General features: G+C 43.7%; 1 protein-coding gene across 3 annotated transcripts in view; it reads left to right on the plus strand.

Annotated features, from left to right (window-relative positions):
* The window catches only part of unc5db (unc-5 netrin receptor Db), a 203,397-nt gene that overhangs the window by 111,368 nt on the left and 67,612 nt on the right, over positions 1-24,417 (plus strand). For all 3 annotated transcript variants that reach the window (XM_080765408.1, XM_080765410.1, XM_080765409.1), the window contains exons 3-4: positions 18,788-18,931; positions 22,261-22,364. In XM_080765408.1, coding sequence (XP_080621534.1) covers positions 18,788-18,931; positions 22,261-22,364 — 248 coding nt within the window. The remainder of the gene's footprint in view (positions 1-18,787; positions 18,932-22,260; positions 22,365-24,417) is intronic.

Raw genomic sequence — 24,417 nt, forward strand, 5'->3', positions numbered from 1 at the left:
TTATATCTCCATATATGGAGCTGACCTGTTCTGACATTCCATATGTTGATTTGACCTCATCAAACCCTGTACACTCAAGACACTGCCCCCGCTGCCACCCTTAGATCTCCATATATTGAGCTGACCTGTTCTGACATTCCATATGTTGATCTGACCTCATCAAACCCTATACACTAAAAGACACGCTCCATATGGCCAGTACAGAATTCATTCCATGTTGATCTGACCCCCCATGCCAAAGCGCCAGCGCCCGTCACCCAGGCGGATGCGTGCACGTGACATCGCCCTGTTCTCGCCCTCTTACTGGTTTTTAACACAGAGTACACTGTAAAGAGTCTGCTCCTCTTTGCTGTCTCCCTCTCCTCATGTCCTGCTAATCCTGGCATTATCAAACCATTACTATAAGTTTAACACATTTTCATTAACTAGGAAAACAGTGTTACTGTGTACTATGTGTCAACGTACGTGTAATGCATTGGACAAAGACAACTATAAAGAAAGGTTCTGACTATCACTGGTAACGTACAGTATAGTAGTTGTGTGAGGCCTGAACAAAATGAAGTTAACTAAGACAAAAAGTCTTATTTTATAAAGTAAAATGTATTAAAAGCTAAAACAAAGAAACGCATATAGACAACATTTGGTCCATGAACATTGTAATATCGCTCATGTTACATTATAAGCACTTATTTGTATTTATTGTTTATGCATTTCATGTGGGAGTTAGAGACCTTTGTAAACTCAGCGCAAATAATTTGGAATGTGAGATGATTCGATGCATATTTCATATTCATTAAGTTTAGTCGAGTTCATACTCTGGTGTGTTCATCAGCCCTTGCAGGATGCCTGCCTGCTGCCGCAGTCATGCACTCCACAGCCTCAGACTGTACACTGCACACACACACATTTGCGTGCATGTACGTGCCTCCGTGGCTCTTAACCTACCTCATTATCCATGCTCCTCGGTGCTATCTCACCGATTTTGATTTAAGGGAGCTAGGTAAAAAGAATAGGATCCATTTTACATTTGCCCTTTTTCTGTCCCTATCTGTGGGAGGAATGAATGGCCACCGCTCGAGTACAATCACCACTGCACTCCTCTGCCCTGCAGCTCTGCAGGGGTGGGGCCAGTGAAATCTGCTATCCTCTATCGCCCATATAGCAGATTAGCAATTAGAGGGAAGCCCGAGGTTGTCCTCACCCATCACCCCACAGTCTCCCCATCATCACCCCTCCCTGATGCATAGGCACTCACCTTATACATCAGTGGTAAACTCATAAAGAACAGATAAGGGCGGTCTTAACAGGAGGCTTTGTCCCTGAGACGGTAATAGACAGCAAAATTGTGTATTGGATTAGGCCAGGGCTAATCAGAGCAGGAGATCAGTGAGGAATTGGAATGTTATTGATTAGGACATGGGCCCTCAATGCCACCAGGAGCACTTCGATAGCATCTCTTATTTACCAACTAGCCTGATGAATCACTGCACCCACTGATAAAGCTGAGAATGCCCTTGAGTTCTTCAGCAATAGTAACAACAGTAACAGAGGCAAAGAGAGGGACTGTGTGTATATCACAGCCTATGCAGTACCAGTGTTTCTCACACATTTTCATATCAAAGACCCCCAAATTGATACAAATTAAGACAGCAGAGTGCAGACCCTACCGTATATATTTTTGTTAGATTAGATGAGATTAGATTTAATACAGCATTCTTTCTATGTGGAAACTTGTCTACTGTAGGTCGGGAAATAACATTGGACAAATTTGCAAACTGATCTGGATTGCCATTCTTATCTTACAAGTCAGAAGTGGCGGGGAAGTAGCACCGTGCCCTAACTTTCCATAGCTGCAATTAACACACGTCAATAGCCACCAGCTCCACAACTCGCCCTTCAGTTGCCTCCGTAGCCAAACAGCTCTGGAAGGGAACGCCATTTAAAAACGTGCCACAAACAGGAATTGGAGTCCTTTCTTTAGGCCTATACTCCAATTGACTACGGCGATCACGTGACACACACGTCGACTCACTGCAAGGCCAGGTGCATAATTTAAAACATTTTAAGCTAGATGTGTGGGAAAAGCGGACAGAACCTCTAGTTCTTACATTCTATTATTGGGCTAACTTCTACCCGGTGAAATAACAGATAGGCCTACATTAAACTATTCTTAATTTTGCTAAGGACCCCCCTGGAACCCCCACGTTGAGAAGCACATACAATCTCTGAATGAAGTGCAGAGGGATATGTGTGCCCAAATGTAATAATGTATACAGTATGTGTCAATCATAACATTTCAGGGGAATTTCTAACCACAAGAAGTCTAGGGGCCCGATACACTAAGGAATTCTCCAAATTTCCCACGTTAGTAGTCTAGAATAAGGAATTCTAATGACATACATACAGCAAGCTTTGGTCCCATGGACATGTCCCACGAGCAGACTTGAGAAAGAGCAGACAAAAGAAAAAGATGACTGAATCAGACTACTAACGTGGGAAGTTTGGAAAGTTCCTTTACACCAAGATATGGGTTTCAACAGCTTAGTGAATCGGCCCTATATGAACAACTATTTGCCCAGATAATCCATCATCACATATTTATACCAATTCATTGTTAAGTTTTCAATTTAAGTTTTATTCCTGAATACTGCTGTTTTAAGATGGGTGGAATTTTCTCATGTGCCTTGGTTTTAATTATGCACAGATACAGACTGTATAGTGCTGTTGAACATTTGTACAGTTGGTTGGTTTTTATTTACTTGAAGTACAAGAACTTCACTGCCTGATCCATCTAACTAGCATACTGTAGTACCACTGTACTGTGCATTTTAGTGCTGTAGCTATTATAAAGGTCCCCTTTCCTGTATTCATACTATCATATAAGTTCCCATTCGTACATTTATACATTTAAGGTGTTTAGTTGACCACATATCTTATTCTCTGTATTCTCATAATGCAATTAATCCTAGTCTTCTAAATATACAGGATAGATGTAGTATAAATGTGTGAATGGAGACTTCTATGTTATCATGGGATGCGATACGCATGTGCACAACATATTTGCGTTCTGTGCCTGGCCCTTTGCACTCAAGACACCATGGAAACGCCTGGCACTGGCACAGGAGTGGCTCCTTCGGTGCTGCTAGAAGCGCTAATATGTTAAGTGTGGGGCATCGAAGCTTTTTCATTGAGGTCAAAATATCGCCTAATTGCCAAGCCAGGCGCAGAAGGAGAAAATATTCTGAGAAGAATGGTGCTAAAAATGTTATACTGTACAGTAACTCTATGAAAGTACAGATGTGTACTGTGTGTGTGCGTGCGTGCGCATTGTAAATGTTAAATTATTCAAGATTGATTAACTGCCATAGCACATTTTCCTGCCTAAATTTTATAGACCACTTCCAGACAAGCTGCCAGAGATGGCCAACCTGTAGTTGTTCTTCCTGTATGCCAGCTCTCCTGCTGCGCATGGCTGCTGAGCCGCCTGCAGCGCATGTTGGACCACAACTCGCTTATTGATGCCAATTTATAAATAGTTCTGTATTGAAGAAAATACAACTCCACAGCCCACAATGAATATAGCAAAGATGATGTGCATGTACTTATGTGGGGTAATAATAGGTTTAATACTGTTTTCGTTGAAACAGGAATAATACACTTTACATAGCACCTTTTTAAACAACTGCAGGCGATGTATGGATCCTTTGCTGAGCATTGAATAAAGGGCGTTACAGTAGTCCATGTGAGATGAATTGAGGGCATTGACAACTTTGTGACGGTTAGGGGTAGAAAGCACTGGTCTAGTGCTGTGGAGTGGATGTTTGTTAAATGGAAAAAACATGTGCGAACCACAGATTTTACCTGGGCCTCAAGACAGAGGTCAGAGTCGAGTAGTACACCCACATTTTTGGCTACTGGCGTGACATTGACTTACATGGGGTCGAGACAGCTGTGTATAGGTGGGATCTAGAGGTGAGGGGGCAGAACAGGAGAATTTCAGATTTGTCAGTGTTAAGTTGCAGGACATTTGCAGACATCCAACTTTGTAGGCCGGCTAGACAGGCCATAGTGGCCACAGGCATGAAAACATAATCTCTCTCCCTGCCGACGGCTGGCAGAAATAAAGTGTCATGTCTCGAGAACACTGTGATGAAATGTTTCTCTCATCTATTTATCCATCTTGCACTATTTCAACAGATTTTTCTTTATTTTTCTTCTCCTGAATATTATAGGCGGCCATTTAGAAACAGATTAGTATTGTAAATCAAAACTAATGCCACTGCACTAACATGTAAACACATCTTGCTTTGTGTATTCCAATGGTTGAAAAGAGAACCATCTAGATTAAGTTTACAATCGATGCATCTCTGGGTTGCATCAAAAGAGTGACAAAATAGTTCAAGTATTAAAACATTGGACTGGTACAGCAGTCGTATGTAATGTATAGGGCAGAGCTAGGTTATAAACACATCTGTGCAGAAAGGTCAGGTAGAGTATTCTCTGTGCTGGCAGTGATGGATCACTGACAAGGTCAACTAGTATGGTGATGCATAATTGATCATCTAGGAGAACCATGGGACGTAAACAAAGTCACAGCTGCTTCCAGTGAAAGGTAGAGGTACAGTGAACAGTAGAGGTACAGTGAACAGAGGTACAGTGAACAGTAGAGGTACAGTGGTATAACCAAATACAAAATGATCACTGTGTATGGTCAGTAGCCAATAGCCATACACTAACTTACAGAGTGTAAGCAAGAAGCTATGCACTACTAGGTGATTAAATTGTATGAGGTAGAAATGTGGAGAGAATTGGTTAAAGAATAGCTTAAAACTTTGGTAATATTACAAAACAAATGTTATTCTGTATTTTGGCTTCTGCCCCCAATATTTCGTACTATTCCCAGTGGCTGTTTGCATAATGGTACATAACTTTATTGTCATTACTTGTATACTATTCATAAAAGTCACTTTCAGTCTATTAACACTGTGATGAAGATGTAAAGTACAGTATAGCAATAATAATATTTGTATTATTTATCCTATATCAGTTCGTTATTACCTCACAAAAAGAGGTAACAGTTTTGACTATAGTAAAAGTCCTCCTTTATTGTGGTAGCAATAATTGCTACCATTTGGAGTCGCCCTCTTCCCTCTCTCCTCTTGCTTTAGTACTGCACACTACAGTAAGATGTAACTGCAATATTGGTCTAATTTCCATAGGGTTATTTGGGCACAATTCTCACGTTGTGTCCATCTATTCACGGGTTGCTGATGTTAATTTGTATAGCTACCGCCTATGTTTATACAGCCTAGATGCCCTTTTGTTTCAATGCAACATAAATCAGAAGGTTACCTGGGAGTGACAGAACTATGAAAGGGGGAATAAAACGTCTGTTTATGACAGGAGGGAAATGATTGATGTTGCTTCTAGTCTATAGGGGCTCAGGCACATAATTCAGTTCGTAATCGCCGCATGCAAGGCTGAATGCAAACAGGAGTATTAACAAACCTTCTGTTATGCATGCAAACAGCTTAATCTTGCGATTCTCATCATCAAAGTAAGGGCAATAATGAGATTACTGTGTGCATGTCAACATAATCAGTCTTCTCTTTATGCATAAACATAGCTTGTTTTCCTAATATGGTTCTTTCTCAAACCCCCAATCTCCATCTCCCCTCAGCTCTGTTCTCCTGTAGTGCAGCCACTGCAACCCATAATTATAATATAGAGCATATTGTTATCCGCAAAAATCTTATCTGTAGATATTGCACATTGTATCATAATTTATAATTCTTATGATGACTGAAAAGTGACTCACTTAATTCATCCTTTAAACAATTCCTCTGCAGGTGGAGCAGCAGTGGAATAGTAGTGCAGTGGTACTTCATTAATAGCGGCATCTGAACCTGCCATTGTTACACAATTTGAGAAGCACACAGCAAGACAGCAAGCGACAGTTGCCGGGAGGGAGAGAATGTGTGTTGGTATATTTGTGTTTGTGTGTACTGTATGTATGGTGGGGGGGGGAATAGCAGAGTAATCTCCTGGGAGATTTTGTGAAAAACGGCTCCCCACCCTCCCATATGCCTGCCGTCACTCATCTCACTGCCTCTCTGGGCAACATCCCCTAATCGTGATTACTGCTTGCAACCTGGGAATGTGAGATGAAATCAAGATCCACCTGGCTCCACTGGGAGGGGAATACAGCTTATCCCTGGTTTGTCCTGAAACGTGGAGGAGTGTTTATGCTATTAGGATTCATCTGTTGTCTTTTATGTGTTTTTAATTGAGCGAGTTAAGCCTCCCTTGGAGGAATATGGCTATTCTGTGTTGCACACAAAAACTGGTCCCACTATAGACTTGTGATAGTCAATACATGCCTGCCATGGAACAGAGGGAAAACGAAACCATTGACCTTTCTTACGAACATCTGTGAAGTGTGAATGTTATCATTGGTGAACAGCAAACAGTGCTCACTTTCACCTCCAGAAATGGGAGGCATGACCGTGTGTGTGTGTGTGTGTGTGTGTGTGTGTGTGTGTGTGTGTGTGTGTGTGTGTGTGTGTGTGTGTGTGTGTGTGTGTGTGTGTGTGTGTGTGTGTGTGTGTGTGTGTGTGTGTGTGTGTGTGTGTGTGTGTGTGTGTGTGTGTGTGTGTGTGTGTGTGTGTGTGTGTGTGTGTGTGTGTGTGTGTGTGTGCGCGCGTGCGCGCTCATTAATTTACTGAATATCTGCATTTGCACGTGCTTGTGTGTGCAATATGGGTCCATGGATGAGGAAGATCTGAACCTATAGAGGTTTCCAGTCTTCACCTGCCTGGAAGCCTTGGAGCAGTGGCAGTTGTAATTTTCGTTTCTTAAATCAGGCACCTGATTACTTAATGCTTAGGCCTTTTCTTTTCCATTTGTGGTGATTTGGTACTCAAGCATCAATACATTACTCGGCCCCAAACACGGTCAAACAGGAGCCAAGACTAATCAAATTCACTTTGGTGGTGTGAAGACTTACCATGTTATTAGATTTTGCACAAACTATATATTCACAGTATACATACGCACGCAGCCATGCACACATGCATGCGCGCACACACACACACACACACACACACACACACACACACACACACACACACACACACACACACACTGTATTGTGTATACTGTAGCTCAGTAGAGGTGCATGGTTGGGGCCACAGTGTAATGGCCACTAAAGCTAGAATTGATGTTATCTTTGCCCCAGGGCTGTTTTGTGAGTCGGTTAATGGGGTTGTTAACTGAATGTGGCCTGGACACTATACACCTCACATGCACAATTCACACATACTGTATACACCTCGTGCAAACACACACACGTACTGTATGTGCACACACACACACACACACACACACACACACACACACACACACACACACACACTCCTACCTACCACCACTACAGTCTCCACAGGGGTAGGCTATAACTTTGTCTTCATAGACAATTTTATTTCACCTTACTGCATGTTTGCCAGCAGGCCTGTACTGTGTTGTGCTGTAGGTTGTAAAGTTCTGGATGTTTTTATGACACAGGATAGAGCCTTTTGTTGTGTTTGATGACTCAGCGGTTTTGGCTTTAAAGGCCTTCATAGCCGTCAGACGTATATTGATGCTTGAGTCAAGTTGTTTGTTTATTTCTTTATTTTTATGTCCATTTTTACCACCGCAAAGCCTGTCAGGTTGTGTGTCTGATACATACTTTGTACTAGAGAGTTAGTGCTGGGCAATGTTTTTTTGGTGGTTTAATAGGTTTCTTTTCCATGACATAAGAAATGGTACTGTACTTTTAACCAATGACCAATAGGCTTTTGGTCTATAACCAGTGGCTCTGAGACACTCTTCTACATTGCATACCACAATCTGTCTGTCTGGGGCACGTTTTGACAATGTTTTTGGGTTGTGCGCATGTAAGAAATGTCACAAAAAGAACTGTCGATTACATAAGCTATGGAGACAAATTGGGACAGTGAATACATGGAAGAGCATTGGGACGTGATGTCATCACTAGGACAAATATGACATTACATTTGTATAGACCCCCTCTACCCAAAAAAAGAAGAAAAATAAAAAGGAAACAGATGCTTTTACTTGGTCTGTCTGTGTCCATAATAGCAACAAAACTGGCACATGCACACAGAAGTCCAGGGATACACAAACACACACATTAAGTCAATGTGATTCACATCGGGCTGAAACCTTGTCGTCATAGCTACAGTACATGAAATGGCCACATGCAATCCACATGATTCGATTTAAACGGCGTGAGTCAAGCCGGCCTGTGTGTGTCCAGAGCTAATCTCAAAAACCACTGGATCAATCAGCTCCAGATTTCTTATGTGCACACTACCAGTAGACCAGAGAAGTATTTAAACATCTTCCACATAATGTTTTCTACTTTTTGAAATATTTAAAGGACCTACAATATAAAAAAAATTAGAACCCATGTGTATTTTCTATCCCCACAAAATTGCAATTTTGAACAATCAGGATTTCTCATCATATAGGGCTTTTATGGAAATTGCTCTGAGGAACAGCTCAACTGATTTGGTCGTATTTGTCGTATTTTGTATAATAAGGGCCTTTCTCGGCCCCACCTCTCTCCCTTTGTTTATATTGTGTTTTAGGATCCAAGATGGCCACAGCACCTGGAGGGGGTGGGGTGGAGGTGAGCGGGCGGGGTCGACATATGCCCTTACTGGGCTGCATTCACAAATTCAAGACACCTGTCTTGCATTTGTCTTGTGTCTGTGTTTAATGGCCACTCCAATGCATTTCCAATGGAAGCCCATATGGTTTGACCAAACATTTTGTTTTATGGGGGGGAGGGGGCAGAACAATCCATCAAAGCTGTGTTCAGACACAAGTCAGGTGTCAGACACAAGGCAAGTGTCTTGAATGCAGCCCAGTAAGGTCATATGTCGAGTGTCGACCCCGCCCGCTCACCTCCGCCCCACCCCCTCCTGGTGCTGCAGCCATCTTGGATCCTAAACACAATATAAACAAAGGGAGAGAGGTGGGGCAAAGAAAGGCCCTTCCCTCTCTTCAGTCTTCAATTCCAAATTTGCATTTACACTTTGTTTACAATGTCTGCCATTGTTGATTTTTCAAGCTGGCATGGAATGGAAACAAGCCTGTGTTTATCTAGGATCAGTATTATAATGACTAAAATATTAAATAATCCATATCAGCACCCCCACCTCAGAACATTGTGGTACTACAGCTAAAACAGCTTCAGAAGCAAAAAATAAATGCCATGTACTAGAGTGGTGATTGAGGCTCAAACCATTTGAAATAAGTTTGAGGGACATAGACAATATGATATTAATAATTCATATTATAGCTGCTTTAACTTTAATTGTGGAAGTCAAAAGCGCCATGGGCAGACTGAAGCCAGAATCAAGAATTCATCAAGACATCAGGTTCAATTTCTATGCGACCAGACCCCCAATTTATGGGAGAGAGAGAGACTTTCAGTCAGAATCCACCATCATTAACACCAATCATGTGTGTCAATTTAACTCTGTGTTGCTGTAAAGGTGTTTTTGTCACTTGTGTGTGTGTGTGTGTGTGTGTGTGTGTGTGTGTGTGTGTGTGTGTGTGTGTGTGTGTGTGTGTGTGTGTGTGTGTGTGTGTGTGTGTGTGCGCGCGACTGAAGAAATTGTCAACCACATTAAAGCAGCACTATGCACCTTTCCTCTTATACAGTACCTCGGATTTGAACCCAGTTTCCTGCGCAATGCTTTAGTGCTTACATTTTTACCATAGAGCTAATAGAGCCTGTCAGATTCTGTGTCTAGGTGAGACATGACACAATTTAAATGTCTCAATTGTTAAGAGCAGGGGGACAAAATACAACCACCCCATGACCCCAATTATTGTATAAGTTACCAGTTTGACTATATGAACACCAAATTATGTACAGTGTGGTTAATGCGATTTAATCCGCAGACGCCCAAGTTGTCTGCAATGCATTCCCTCCGGGGGTCTTGTGTATTGGTCGGACTCACAGACGTTTTTCTCTCTCACACACACACACACAGACCCATCGCTGTTCTCGTGACCGACCTGTAAATCCAGGAAATCCTGTCCGGGTTTTGACTGTGTTCTGTAGCTCACCGTTCCATGTCACATACACACACCGCACGGCGCACAGAACTGCTTCTCTCTCAGATCCAAACGGATTGCCACAATGCTCATGTAGGCCCGCGTGTTGCAGTGAAATGTATACTCTTTTCTGCTGAAGCTGAGTTATTATATTTTATTCACAGTAAAACTGTGATGTGACAATAAAGCTGATTCTGATTCTGAATGTGTTGTGAGCCTTTATGTCAGCTACTTTGGGTAGTAGTTAAGAAAATTCCCCCTTAATGAATTCAACCAGTCCCTCTTCATTAACCTTTACACAATTACTGCAGAAAATCCTCTACTGGACCACTTCTCTAGAAAATCACTGTAATTGCAGTATCATTTAACCAGCTCCCCCTCAGAAGTGCAAAAATATGTACAGTACAGTATAGTCCTGGTATTTATGAAACTCTTTATCACATATCAGCAGAGAAATCTTTTTGCAGAAACACCACTGTGGAAGTAAAGCCCCAAATCACCTCAAAACACCACTGTGCCATAAAACAAAATGCTGGGGTTATTGGAGACTTTTCCCTCCAGCATACTGCATACCTCGGGGTAGGCACAATGTATCAATCAACAGGTAACCCACTACCAGACCAGAAACCGAATAACAACAATAGCTCAGTATTTTATGTTCATGACCAAACAGGACTTTTAATTGGATTGGGAGGGCAGCTTCCTATAATGTACCATGTTAACTGCTGCACTGTCATATATTTGTTCTTTGTGTCTCAGCAATGCAATGGCAGACTGTAAGCTAGCTGTATATTACTTGTTTTGTCTGGCTTGACTTCATTTTTGCTGGACAGAAATTTGGTATAATTTTAAGGAGAGATGTAGCTGCGGGTATGGACTGTCTCACCTTACAGTGCTGAAAAGTGCATGGGCATGGGGCCTAATGGAGTTGAGAGATAAAAGTTCCCTTTTGGGGAGGGGAATAAAAACGTCTTACTATCGAATTACTTCCAAAAGGATAGGCGAAATGGAGTCTAATGGGCGTGTGTGTGTGTGTGTGTGTGTGTGTGTGTGTGTGTGTGTGTGTGTGTGTGTGTGTGTGTGTGCGTGTGCGTGTGCATGCCAGTTGTGTTGTTATATGGACACAGACCAAGTAAAATCATCTCTGGTTTTGGAATTCATTTTGAAAGAATCTTGGGCAACATCAGTGCTGCTGCTGCAAGGATTTTCTTTTTCAGAACAGCACTATATCCATGACTCTTGTTTCATCACGGGACTTGTGTAACCACAGCCCTTAGTCTTGTAATGTAGGCTAGCTGGAGCAGACATAATGAGGATGACAATGATTCTATGCTAATGTGGTACGGAGTGAGATTTACAATAAGTGTAGTGCCCCCAGTACGCTTCTAGTGTTATCTTCTGCTATTAACCTCATGTTGACAGCACACAAGTGAGCCGATTGCCACCCTAACTATTTCAGGAACCCCATGATCTGTCTAGAATCTAGATAGCACAATAGCAAAAATATTTTTTATTTTTATGATATTTGTATGTATTTTGCTCTACTGCCACTCTTCGGCCATGCCGTTTCCAGGTGGGTGTAAGGACGGCCTGTGGTCTTAATAGCTGCTTGTGGAGCTTTTAGAGTCTTTTATTTTTTATCTATTTAATCTATTCTATTCGAAACACTTGCAAGGGGATATCCATCTTTCATGTTAATGGAGAGAATTATATTTTTCTTAGATTCAGAAGAGACCTCTTATTTATGCATCCAGTTATTAGAGGTGCTCCGATCAATCGGCCACCGATCGGTGATTGCCCGTTCGCTCCAAATGACTCAATCGGTGATCGGCAAGTCAACCGATCTGGAGAAACCGATCTTTTATACCATTTAAGTGGTATAAAAGTCAATCAGATATATAGCATAATATAGTTTTGCATCTTTGTGACAGGCCTAAACATTCTCCCCTTCCTCCCCACACCCACAGGAACAGTTTTGACGTATAATTATTTTGCGCAAATGATCGGTATCGGCCGATCGTGGGAAAAACAATCAGTGATCCGGATCTGTCCCAAAAAACCTGACCGGCGCAGTTATCATTGAATTGTGTATCATAACAGAACATGCAGAACAGTTATCATTGAATTGTGTATCATAACAGAACATGCATGCACAAGAACGCATGGCTGTTTGCTTGTACGGTGTATAGTACACGCATGAAAGCAAGCACCAACAAACGAGCACAAACACAGCTCACGGACCTGTACCCCGCACGGACACGCACGCACGCACGCACGCACGCACGCACGCACGCACGCACGCACGCACGCACTCACTCACGCACTCACGCACGCACGCACTCACTCACTCACTCACTCACTCACTCACTCACACACACACACACACACACACACACACCTCGGCTAGAGTATAAGTAACTAAGTGCTGTGATGCTCTGCTGGATTCCTTGGGTGGTCTTTTGTAATGGAATGAGTATAAAAGCTACCTCTCTGTGATCATTGTATGGGATAATTGGTGGACTTGACTATGGGAGAGTGTGCCCTAAATAAGAGGCTGCTACAGCTACAGGTCATTGTAGAAATCCATTTAATGATGTGCCATTATTCTAAGCACCATGAGGTCTACATTAACTCTTAATTATTTTGACTCCACAGAGCGCTATAGCAGGAACTAGCCATTACTTGACTATTTTGGTCTTTCATTGTTCAAGATCAAAGGTTTACTTAAAAATGAGCAGGATATGGAATGGAATGAATATGCAATGACATAGCTAGCAGATTGTGCACTTAAGCTGTGCCTAGACTAGTTGGATCTGGGGAGGCGTGGAGGGGATGGCTGTCTTGTTGCCTGAAAGGAGAATAAAATGGTGGTGTGAAAGTGCAATCAAGCATAGTGAGGCATAGAGGTACTATACATGGAGAGGGACATTTTCTGCTAGAAGAAATGGTGGGAAAGTTTGGCATGCTACGTGTAATTGCATGCTGTCTAGGGGAAACAGAATGGTAGGATCAAAAGAAAGGTCCCCTTTTAAACTTTCATCATATAGACTGCTTTGGTTAGAAGGGCAAACAGGTGAACGTGTGAAGATCAGGCTTGAAGGCCATGACTTAACAAGTAACACCGGGGCTCCACCGGGCGTGTCAGCGTCGCGTCTCCGTCACCGTCAGGGAATGTTCCCTTTTTAATCAATGAAGGGTGGCTCCACTGCCCGTGTTGCGTTGCATTAAATTAAAATTGCCCCGGTTAGTTCTTTTACGCAACAGAGACACAATGCGTCCGGTGGAGCCCCGGCGTTAGAATACTGATTGAGTGAAAAATAAACTATGTCCAGTAGTCTACGCAATAGGCTGCAGTGGCTCCTTTGAGCAGAAACTATGTCCAGTCTACGCTATAGGCTGCAGTGGCTCCTTTGAGCAGAAACTATGTCCAGTCTACGCTATAGGCTGCAGTGGCTCCTTTGAGCAGAAACTATGTCCAGTCTACGCTATAGGCTGCAGTGGCTCCTTTGAGAAGAAACTATGTCCAGTCTACGCTATAGGCTGCAGTGGCTCCTTTGAGCAAGACACTGAACACCTAACTTCCCATGTTACGGCTGCACAATTGAATGAAACATGAGACTTTTGGGACCTGTGTGGATGCAGGTCTTGTTGGTAATCTAGGCATGGTTGCTCTCATTCTACCCTTGGTCCAGACAACCTCGGAGGTCACAAAAAGATTTATGGAACATGAAAAAAAATATATATATCTAATGCATAAATGTATTATATGTTTTTTGTGATGAATACCTTTTTTCTTGTGAAATAATGAAGATTTGCAGCCTCTGTGCTTCTTCCAATAATCCATCACATAAAATAGCCTGGAAGAAGAAAATAAAAATCATTATTTCATGCTGTAGTTGATCGTTCTGCGTGCTTATGCTCAGAAGGTGGGCGTGAGTAGGCAGTAATGTTTGTTTTTTTTGTCTGGTAGGGGAAAACAGGTCAAGAGTGGTTGCTATAGGGAAATGTATTAACATTTCATAACTTCAAGTTTGATGTGTTACCTTTGTCTTGTTTTTTGATCTGTGGTGGTTTATTGTGCCTTTAAGCATTTTCTGATTAAGCTGTTTTTGTTATGATGTTCATAAGTCAAGTTTAGAGATGCGCCGATCGATTGGTGGCCGATCGGCCGATCACTGATCCAAATCGGATCGGCCGTGCAAAATTCACAGATCCGCAAATCCGATAAAAAAAGCTGCGCAGTTTACATCCAAAAGAATTAACTCTTGGTTCTGCACCGCTATTGGAGAAGTATATTTCACTGTCGAGGGCAGCGCAACTAATCTCCCACCATGGCCCCCACACACACCCCAGGGAGGGAGGGGGGGGGAGGAGAAGAGAGAGAGAGCACACGTCTTCAACAACATGACGTCATGAGCCATGGTGAAGAGCAAACCACCGCCACCGCTCCAGCCCTTCTCTCTGTTTTTACTCACCACCGCTCAACGTTATTTCAGCTCCGGTGGCCAGCTCACCACCGGAGCGGTGGTCACCTCACCACCAAGAATCCAGACTATGAATAGGCCTTTACTCCTCAAAAAACATGATTGGAGCTGCATCTCTAACGTTAGTTTGAGTGTCTCAGGTAGTTACTAGTCTATATGATCGTTTGAATCCACCTCCATCATGCAAGTCTTATGAGCCCTATTATATACTATATAATTGTGTGTGATTGGGTACTGGACGTCCGGTCTTCTACTTCTCTCCCCCTGAATACAGGAGCCCCCCAGGGCAGCATACTATAGTCCAAATATGGAGTGTGTTGTCTAACCTCAATGTGTTGTCATGGCATGAGCGCAAAAAAATCAATCAGTTCCATATACAGGTATACACAAAAAACGTAGGTGTGAGGGCCGCGTAGTGGCTCGAACTCTAGATGTGAGACTAGCAACAAACAGTATGTATAACAGTTGCCCTGGGAAACGACAAAACTTGGCAAACTTGGGAAACAACATACACATATTTTTTTTATCCATAATTGTGCTTTTATCCTACTCGTCCCTAGTGGTGTTAACAATTGACCGGATGGGGACATGGTTTTTCTACATATCTCCTGGCAAACATTTTGCATATAACCTCCAATCTGCTATGTTGAACGCAGGACCGGGAGCATTTTTACTCTGATCATACCGGCTGGATTCAACATTTAAGTGGTGATCATCACTGCTTTGCCTGTCATGCAGTTTCTGTTTTAGTTCTAGTTTGGTTTAACATAAAGGAACATGTGATATCTGACGATGGAGGATGCTAAACTAGATTTACGTACAGGTAGCGAGCGGGTGGTGACTGGCAGTCCTTTTTTCTGCATTGATTTGGACAGCAGTAAAATGGAAGGATCTTGCAGGATTCAGTGTAAAGCCAGCGGGGGCATGTGGTTCCACAAGTGTCTGAACCACTACAACCACCGATGGCTATCTCAATTTCTCATCCAGACAATTGTTGATACTCATACACATTTTGTCTCTCTTTTTTTGTTTTGCATTTGTCAAGTGGAACTTGGAGAGTGAGGATGGGATTGGTGGGAGGAACGGATCAAGTAGTTGTCGTCTAATAAGGCCCGTCAACAGTGTGCTTGCTGTAAACAAATAGGGCTGACAGGCGACACTGTGGCAGCTCTCCTCTCTCTCTCTCTCCTCTCTCTCTCTCTCCTCTCTCTCTCTCTCTCTCTGGGGCGTTGCCACCTGTCAAGGATTGTTTGGACTTCAGGAGATGTGTATGCATGTGTGCTGCTCTGCCTGCCGGCAGATATCACCACCACTTTCTCGTCTCTCATTAGCATATTACTCTCGCTGTCTCCCTCTCTTTTTTTTCAATCTCTCAATCTGGCTGTCGTCTCTCTTCTTTCCCTCGCTATCTCTGGTTTTCTATACCTCTGTTTAACTTACATTCTCCGTCTCTTGTCTCCATTTTTGTCTCTCGGCGGCTTGGTTTTTCTCAAATTTCTCTCGCACTGTTCCGCCCTCTTCTCAATCTCTCTCTCTCTCTGGCATAGTTATTGTCTCTAGTTCGCTCTATCACTCACACAGTACAGCAATCTCTTCCTATTGTTCTCTCGTTCTATCTCCCCCTCTATCTCTCTATTTTCTCTCTCTCTCTCTTTCTCGTTCTCACAAACAGCAGCCCACAATCGTAAAGCGTCATTAGTCATTATTTTCTCTGCTGTCTCTCACTCACACACACACACGCTCGCGCGCACATGCACGCACACACACACGCACGCACGCACACACACACACACAGACGCGCACAAACACCCCCCCCACACACAATTCAATTCAATTCAATTTCAATTCAAAGGGCTTTATTGGCATGAGAAAACATACGTTTACATTGCCAAAGCAGAAAGAGCAATACAACACACACACACACACAGAATAAACAGACGTCTCCTCATCACCTCTGCAACGTATGTATTATAATATTGCTTGCATCTCTCGCTCTCTCTGTTGCAGGGATGCATCGACCACCCACCCACCCACCCATCCATCCACCCACCCATCCATCCACCCACCCACCCATCCATCCATCCACCCATCCAACCACCCACCCATCCATCCACCCACCCACCCATCCATCCAGCCACCCACCCACCCACCCATCCATCCACCCACCCACCCACCCACCCACCCATCCATCCACCCATCCATCCATCCACCCATCCATCCACCCACCCACCCATCCATCCACCCACCCACCCATCCATCCACCCACCCATCCACCCACCCACCCATACATCCACCCACCCATCCACCCACCCATCCATCCATCCACCCATCCATCCACCCACCCACCCACCCACCCACCCATCCACCCATCCATCCACCCACCCACCCATCCATCCACCCACCCACCCACCCATCCATCCATCCACCCACCCACCCACCCATCCATCCTCCCACCCAAAAGAGCAGTAGTGGACAGTAATGTAGTACATTTACTTGAGTACTGTACTGTGTATTTTGAGTATCTGTACTTTTGATTCAACTACAGCTTTATAGTAGTCTATAGTGACTTTTCTGTTTTGGCTGTACATTGAATATCTTTGCTGAAAATAGCCGATCAACTGTGTGTGAACTTGTCGCTCTGCTATTTTCCGCAAGAGTTTTTCCCAGAATTCAGATGCTGGGGTTTAAGTGATTAATGAATGTGTCGGCGTACAATGATGTTGCATGCCAAAAATAGTCCACAAAGCGTTGTGAGTTTGCAGATGGGTTGTTTCCGCTGTGCGGCAGCACAGTATAAATGGGCGTTAGCAGAGACCTGTGGGGGGGCGTCCACCTGCCACACGGTGTTCTCACATTTCCTCCGTGGCGTTGTGAACGGCGTAACGGTGATTGTGTTGGCCACGCCCCTGCTGCTGCTTCTCAGTCAGGTTTAATTAGCATTCGCTCCGATGTCGACGGCTCCTGCTCTTCACAAGCTGTGCACTCGCTGCATGTGGCTGTTTGACTTATTAAGAGCATGTCAGAACACAGTGTCATCATCGAGAATATGGTGGCACAAGAACCGTGCGTGCGTGCGTGCGTGCGTGCGTGCGTGTGTGTGTTTTCATGAGCACAGCCCTATGTGAATGCATGTGCACATGTGTGTGACGTGTGCCTGCATTTGTGTGCGTGTCGGGCATCGGCACATCTCTGTGCATGCCTATGTGTGTATTTATGTGTGTACAATATTCAGATGTGTGTGTGTCTGCCTTGTTGTATACAACAGGGAGTTGGGGGGACGGGGGTGTTATTTTCTTTTTTCTTTTTTCCTTTTCTTTTCCTTAAATTGGTCTTTCTGTCTGCAGCACACTGCACATGCATTTGCCTTTAATCCCGCCATTGCTATAGGACCCTAAGGGCTACAGAGGCTCCTCTGCTGAGAACACATGCCAGAGACCATAAGCCCATGACTCACATTTAATAAAATGGGCCCTGTATAGCGATCTAAAGGCGTGCGACAGGGCTGCAAAGATTTCTCAGCCGTGGACTTGCAGCATGTTGCCTAAGAGGATTTTCAAACAGGGAGAGAGAGAGAGAGAGAGAGAGATAGAGGCCTGCTTTTTTCTCAACAGATCCAATATAATCAGAGCGCCCTGGAATGTGCTGTGCTCGCACGCCGTCTGTGTGGTTACACAACGTGTCATATATTGTGTCCATGTCACTCTCTTCCCAGGCACACATCACATAGCACATACAGTATGCTATTTGATGTGTTTTAGTCCAGTCCAAATTATTAATGGGAGTGTGTCTATGGATGATTTAGCTTTCCTCTTGTTAGCAATATTGAGCATTCGATGCATGCCATCAAGGTCCCTTGAGAGCCGCCAGCACTGTCGCAGATTTCATCAGCAATGCGCTTTCTTTCTCTGGCTGGTGAGGAAAACCCACCGATTTGAGAAGTGTGTCAGGCCCCTGAAGAACTCACATAGCTAATCCTGTTAAACCCATTGATCACTGATGCAAGCCTGTAGAGATATCGAGATATTGATTGAAGGATCCTTTAAAGGTCCCGCACTTAACCGACGCGGCACTTTCCAGTTAAAGCTTACCACTGCTTTTTACCGTAAGGCATGTGATACTTGACGGAACCCTCAGTCCACTAACTGTCACACTCTTGTCTATTGTTGCAGGCCTGAAGGTGCGTGAGGTGATGATCAACGTATCAAGACAGCAGGTGGAGGACTTCCATGGACCTGAGGACTACTGGTGCCTGTGTGTTGCCTGGAGTCATCTGGGCACATCCAAAAGCCGGAAGGCCACTGTCCGCATTGCCTGTTAGTGTGGTAGCACCCTATTTCATATTTTAGATTATATACATCTTATTACATGATACATGACTTGTCTTATCACAACATAATATAAAGAAAGAAAATAATTGGATTATTATTTATTCTATGCTCACAATGTACATACACTTCCAGTGCAAAACGTGTGACAAATAGACTACAGTAGTAGTAGTGCATACTCTACTGTAACATAACTGCGCATGTGTCATCAAAATGTTTGATGCATGGCAGATCAAAGGCGAGATGCAAGGCGCTTTGAGTACCAACAGCTGAGACAGGACTTTAGAGTACCAACAGCTGAGACAGGACTTTAGAGTACCAACAGCTGAGACAGGACTTTAGAGTACCAACAGCTGAGACAGGACTTTAGAGTACCAACAGCTGAGACAGGACTTTAGAGTACCAACAGCTGAGACAGGACTTTAGAGTACCAACAGCTGAGACAGGACTTTAGAGTACCAACAGCTGAGACAGGACTTTAGAGTACCAACAGCTGAGACAGGACTTTAGAGTACCAACAGCTGAGACAGGACTTTAGAGTACCAACAGCTGAGACAGGACTTTAGAGTACCAACAGCTGAGACAGGACTTTAGAGTACCAACAGCTGAGACAGGACTTTAGAGTACCAACAGCTGAGGCAGGACATTAGAGTACCAACAGCTGAGACAGGACTTTAGAGTACCAACAGCTGAGACAGGACTTTAGAGTACCAACAGCTGAGACAGGACTTTAGAGTACCAACAGCTGAGACAGGACTTTAGAGAATCCTGACACAACATTCCAACGTCCTACAAGTAACCCACGTTAGCGACCATATTTACGATATGAAAAGCATGCGTATAATTATGACCTAAGCAATGTACACACTTTGGAATTACTTAAACATGGAACGAGCAGCATTAGGTGAGTAATTCATTGCATCTGCATTGGAACGTTTCAGTGCTTGAGCTGCTAACAAACATCCTCCTGCTGCTTAAAAGATAAAACAGCCACTGTCTGTGGAACTTTGTATCTATTGCATCTGCCCGTGTGAACGCAGCATAATTCATGTGCGTACCAAGCTACATCTCCAGGTGCTGAGAACTAGCCCAAAATAATTATGTGCACCCATGAGCATACTCTACAAGCCACTTGAGTCATAATCCACCAAGAAACAGAGAAATCAGTATTTATAATAAAAATACAACACAATCATATCAAATTGCTATTATTATCAGGCGTAGGCTAGAGAAGTCTAAGCCTTCGATACATGTACTGCTGACAATTGCGTGCACAGATAGATATGCCTGGATTATGATATTATTGTGTGTCATGGTCACCACAGCCACCTGGTGTGGACTGTATGTAATTCAGCACCATGGACAGCGGTGCCTGCTGTGTGTACTGTTGAGGGTGCATGCACCACATTATAGAGTAGGTTACTGAAATGCAGTGGAGATCAGTGGTCCACAGACAGAACATACCACTTTGGTTGGTTAGATAGATGACCCATACTTGTTCAGCAAATCTATTTGATTTTTGTAAATAGTCCAATCGGTATCAGTTTTATCTGTCACATCACAGGTTTACATGCGTAATTCAGTGGGTGAAATTTGTTTTCATGCAAGGTCCATAAGACTCCATATATATAAATCTTTTTCAGTAAATAAGTTAAAAGCAAGGAGCAAAATATAAAAATAAAACAAAATCTGCATGTATTACACATATATAGTATCCGCATAAGACTCTGACAATTCACAAGGTAGATAGGTAGATCTCATAGGTGAACTGAACTGTCCACATGAAGGAGGTAATACAACAAAAAACAGTCCATTAAAGGAAAGTGTTCCACTGTGGCAGGCCCAGGCGGCCTCTTGATATGGAACAAGAACATTTTCGGCGACGGAATTTCCAAGATTTGAATTTGCCGACAAAGTGGCTTCAAAGCGGGTCTGTAGATACCAATGGGTCACAGTGACGGCTCCCTTTCGACTTTGCCAGCCTGGTGACAGGCGGTTACATGCCCGCTATTCCGACACACCACCATTCTGACTCGCCTGCCCCTAATCCTAACTGCACGCGGAAGCCACGTAGTCGGAATGGCGGTGCATCAGAATGCTCTGTCCCTGTGATAGGCGGTGTTAAAGCCTTGTACAGCAGTCTGATGATAGCCGACTGTTCAGTCGCCTTATGTTGTTATTTAGACTTTATTTTTTCTTAAATCAAATCCATACATTTTATTTCATGAAGGTCAGTCCCATATGCCTACGCATGTAACATTAATAGTCAGCCTACTTTTATTTTATTGCAAGTTGCATTATCAGTTGATTTGTCTTCTCAATCCTCTTCCTATATGGCTCTGACCCTCCCCACCAATTATGATAGTCATATAACAAATTAATCAGGCCTTCTTAAAAAAAGAAGTAATTAATTAATTAGGTTAAGCCAAAGGAGGGAAGATGGAGCCTGCCCTGCACTCTTTGTCTAAGACCATGTAGCAACAAAAAAAAAACTGATTATCCTATTCACTTCATGAAAGGGCAAAAATGACTCGTACATACGCATGCGCGCACGCGCGCACACACACACACACACACACACACACACACACATACACACACAATATTGTGAAGAATGTAGCTGTGAGTACCAACTCACATCCAGTGCAAAAGGGACACATTTTGTGCAATTTATGAGTCACTGAGACTCACAGAGTCACTATTGGGTTCCGGTTCAGGATTGTCAGTGCAATCCACAAAGACGTCCTAACTGGCTATTACACTCCAAAACATGTAGTGTGGGCAAATGTCAAAAGACTGTGCAAAATACAAAAGTCCAAGAGCTGTCATATACCACACATATCACTCGAAGTACCAGCTACCAAAATGTACAATAAACCACAGGAGAACATGATCTCTTAGAGGGGTGAAAATAGATTGATTCACTGTTGGATGCAACCCAACTATCCAGGAAGATCAGTACAATCCTGGCAGACACTACATCCTCGAGTCTACCCCGTCAACAGATCAGTGAGCACACGGTTCCTGGGTGCCTCTCGCTTTCATATCCGACATGGTTTTGGAGGCTTTTCAAGGTTGTTCGGTTCAAACCCAGGGGCAGGCAGCACAAGTTTGAGCACAAATGTACACAGTAAAATCCTCAGGTGTAATCCATCCACTTGAAACTGTGAGTGTGTGCAAATATAACCAAAAGGAACCAATTGGTTATAATTTGTAAACTCCCAGAGTTAGATTAACATTGAGGATTTTTACTGAAAGCAGTAGCCATAGTGCCTGACATTTGACTGCTCTCCTCCTTATCACCTCTCCCCATGCAGACCTGAGGAAAAACTTTGAGCAGGACCCTCAGGGTAAGGAGGTTCCCATCATGGGGATGATCGTCCTACACTGCCGTCCCCCAGAGGGAATACCTGCTGCAGAGGTAAGACCAGAGCCAGGCCAACGCTCTCCCCATCTCCAACTCTCTCACAAACACATTGCACGCATGCACAAGCACAGCACAGGCACGGCTTATACTTGGTGCTGACAGCATCACCTTCACTCCACACCATTAATGGCACGCACGCATGCATGCGCGAGGGCACGCACACACACACACACACACACACACACACACACACACACTGAGAGGGGCTTTCACTCCTACAGAGTGTGAAAGATCTTGATCAGAGGGAGTGCATATAGAGATAATAGCATACCAGGTTGGCACCTCTTTCTCTCTCTCTCTCTCTCTCTCTCTCTCTCTCTCTCTCTCTCTCTCTCTCTCTCTCTCTCTCTCTCACGTGCTCACAACACGCATGCACATGCATTCACGCTTGCACGCACACACACACACACACACACACACACACCACAACACATTGAATGAGAGAGAGGAGCTCATACTCCCACTGAGGGAAATGCCCGTGGCGAGGGTAAGATCACATCAGGACGACCCCCCTCCCCCCCCCCCCACCCCCTGTTCAGTCATCCACCAGAACTCACCTCCACCCCCTGAACACGCAAAGAGAGCGACTGAGAGCTTATACTCCCACAGAGTTGACAGTATCTGGATCACAGTATCTGTCTGTTATTTCTGAGAGTCAAAGTCGCTCTCTCTCCCCCCCCCCCCTCTCTCTCTCTCACTCCCTCTTGCTCTCCTTTTTTTTCTATACGGTATATTTCGGACAGATTTGGAAACGTGGTATAGCACTGGGTCAGAGAACACAAATAAATAAGCAGAAAGATTTACAGGAGTTCCAAAATGTTTACAAAATGAGATTGGCCACAGTTGTGGCATGTGTCATCTTTGATTGGACATGATATTTAATAACATTTTGATTCAGTTCTCTATTGTCCAATAATCGGATCCCTGGTCTGCAGACTGGACTTGCTATCAGCAAATAATATACATACAAAATAATGTATGTATATTTAATACTTTAATACTTGGTAGAGAACACTTACATCACGCTCTGACACCTTAGCCGAATGAATTGGCTATAAATAAGAAATGTTGGAATAATCTATAATGTCAAGGTTCTCCGTATAATATAAATTATTATTTTTTCCTGTTTTAAATCCATAACAGTTCTGTATCATTATATAAATGGACTCCCTAAATGCACATGCTCTGCCATTGCATCTTCTCTCACTCTGTGGAAATCAGTGTGAACTACACCTGTGTAATTTATGCACGTCGCCTGGGAGCGGATCGGGGCTGAGGTCAGCCCCGTATCGGCGGACTGTATAAATGATTCACTGTGGAAATGGAGGAATGATGTCACTCAGGCGCTCCCGGATCTGCAGTGGGGTATAAAAATAGTTGGAAGTGGCCTGCAGATGGAATCACAATCTCTCCGTCTAGTCCTTTGTCAACACAAATGAGCCCAGTCGTGAAGGATGGGAGTGAATAATGTAAAGTGAGCACGAACCAGCCAGGCAATCCCACCTCCTCAGTCCAGTTGATTCTATGAGCACCTCCTAGATGAAATATTGAGATTGTGAACATGAGTGCGATGCTGTGAGCTTTCGGAGAGTGGGGTTGCAGGATGCAGATGCTGGCAGATATAACACCTCCTGGGGGTCTTAATGGGATGTGAGTCTCCAGGGGGGTTTATTTATTTATTTGATTGTTTTGTTTGTTTTGTTTTGGATGGCTTCCATAAACATCCCAGCTCTTGTGAAGAAGAGTGAGTGTGGAAAAAAATTCCCCCTCGGTCAGCATTGAAGTCAGGGCGAGCTAATGAGACTCGAGTCACAGAGGATTGGATCAATTTCGTACCGTTGTGGCTAAAGCGGTTTCTATAACCGGGAGTCTGACATTCTGCTAAAGCATCTTACCATGACTCTGGTGAGGCTCATTTGCGTGAAGAGAGGTGTCACACTGAAGACATTGCTGAATGTAGTTTGTCGCCATTCTCTTCCCATCCAATTAGTTTTTCCGGTTATAAGTTTCCAAACTGTATTTTGAGTTTTTTTTAACACAAACATTT

The sequence above is a fragment of the Protomyctophum bolini genome, assembly GCF_963924005.1.
Source record: "Protomyctophum bolini genome assembly, chromosome: 6".
NCBI classification, from domain to species: domain Eukaryota; kingdom Metazoa; phylum Chordata; class Actinopteri; order Myctophiformes; family Myctophidae; genus Protomyctophum; species Protomyctophum bolini.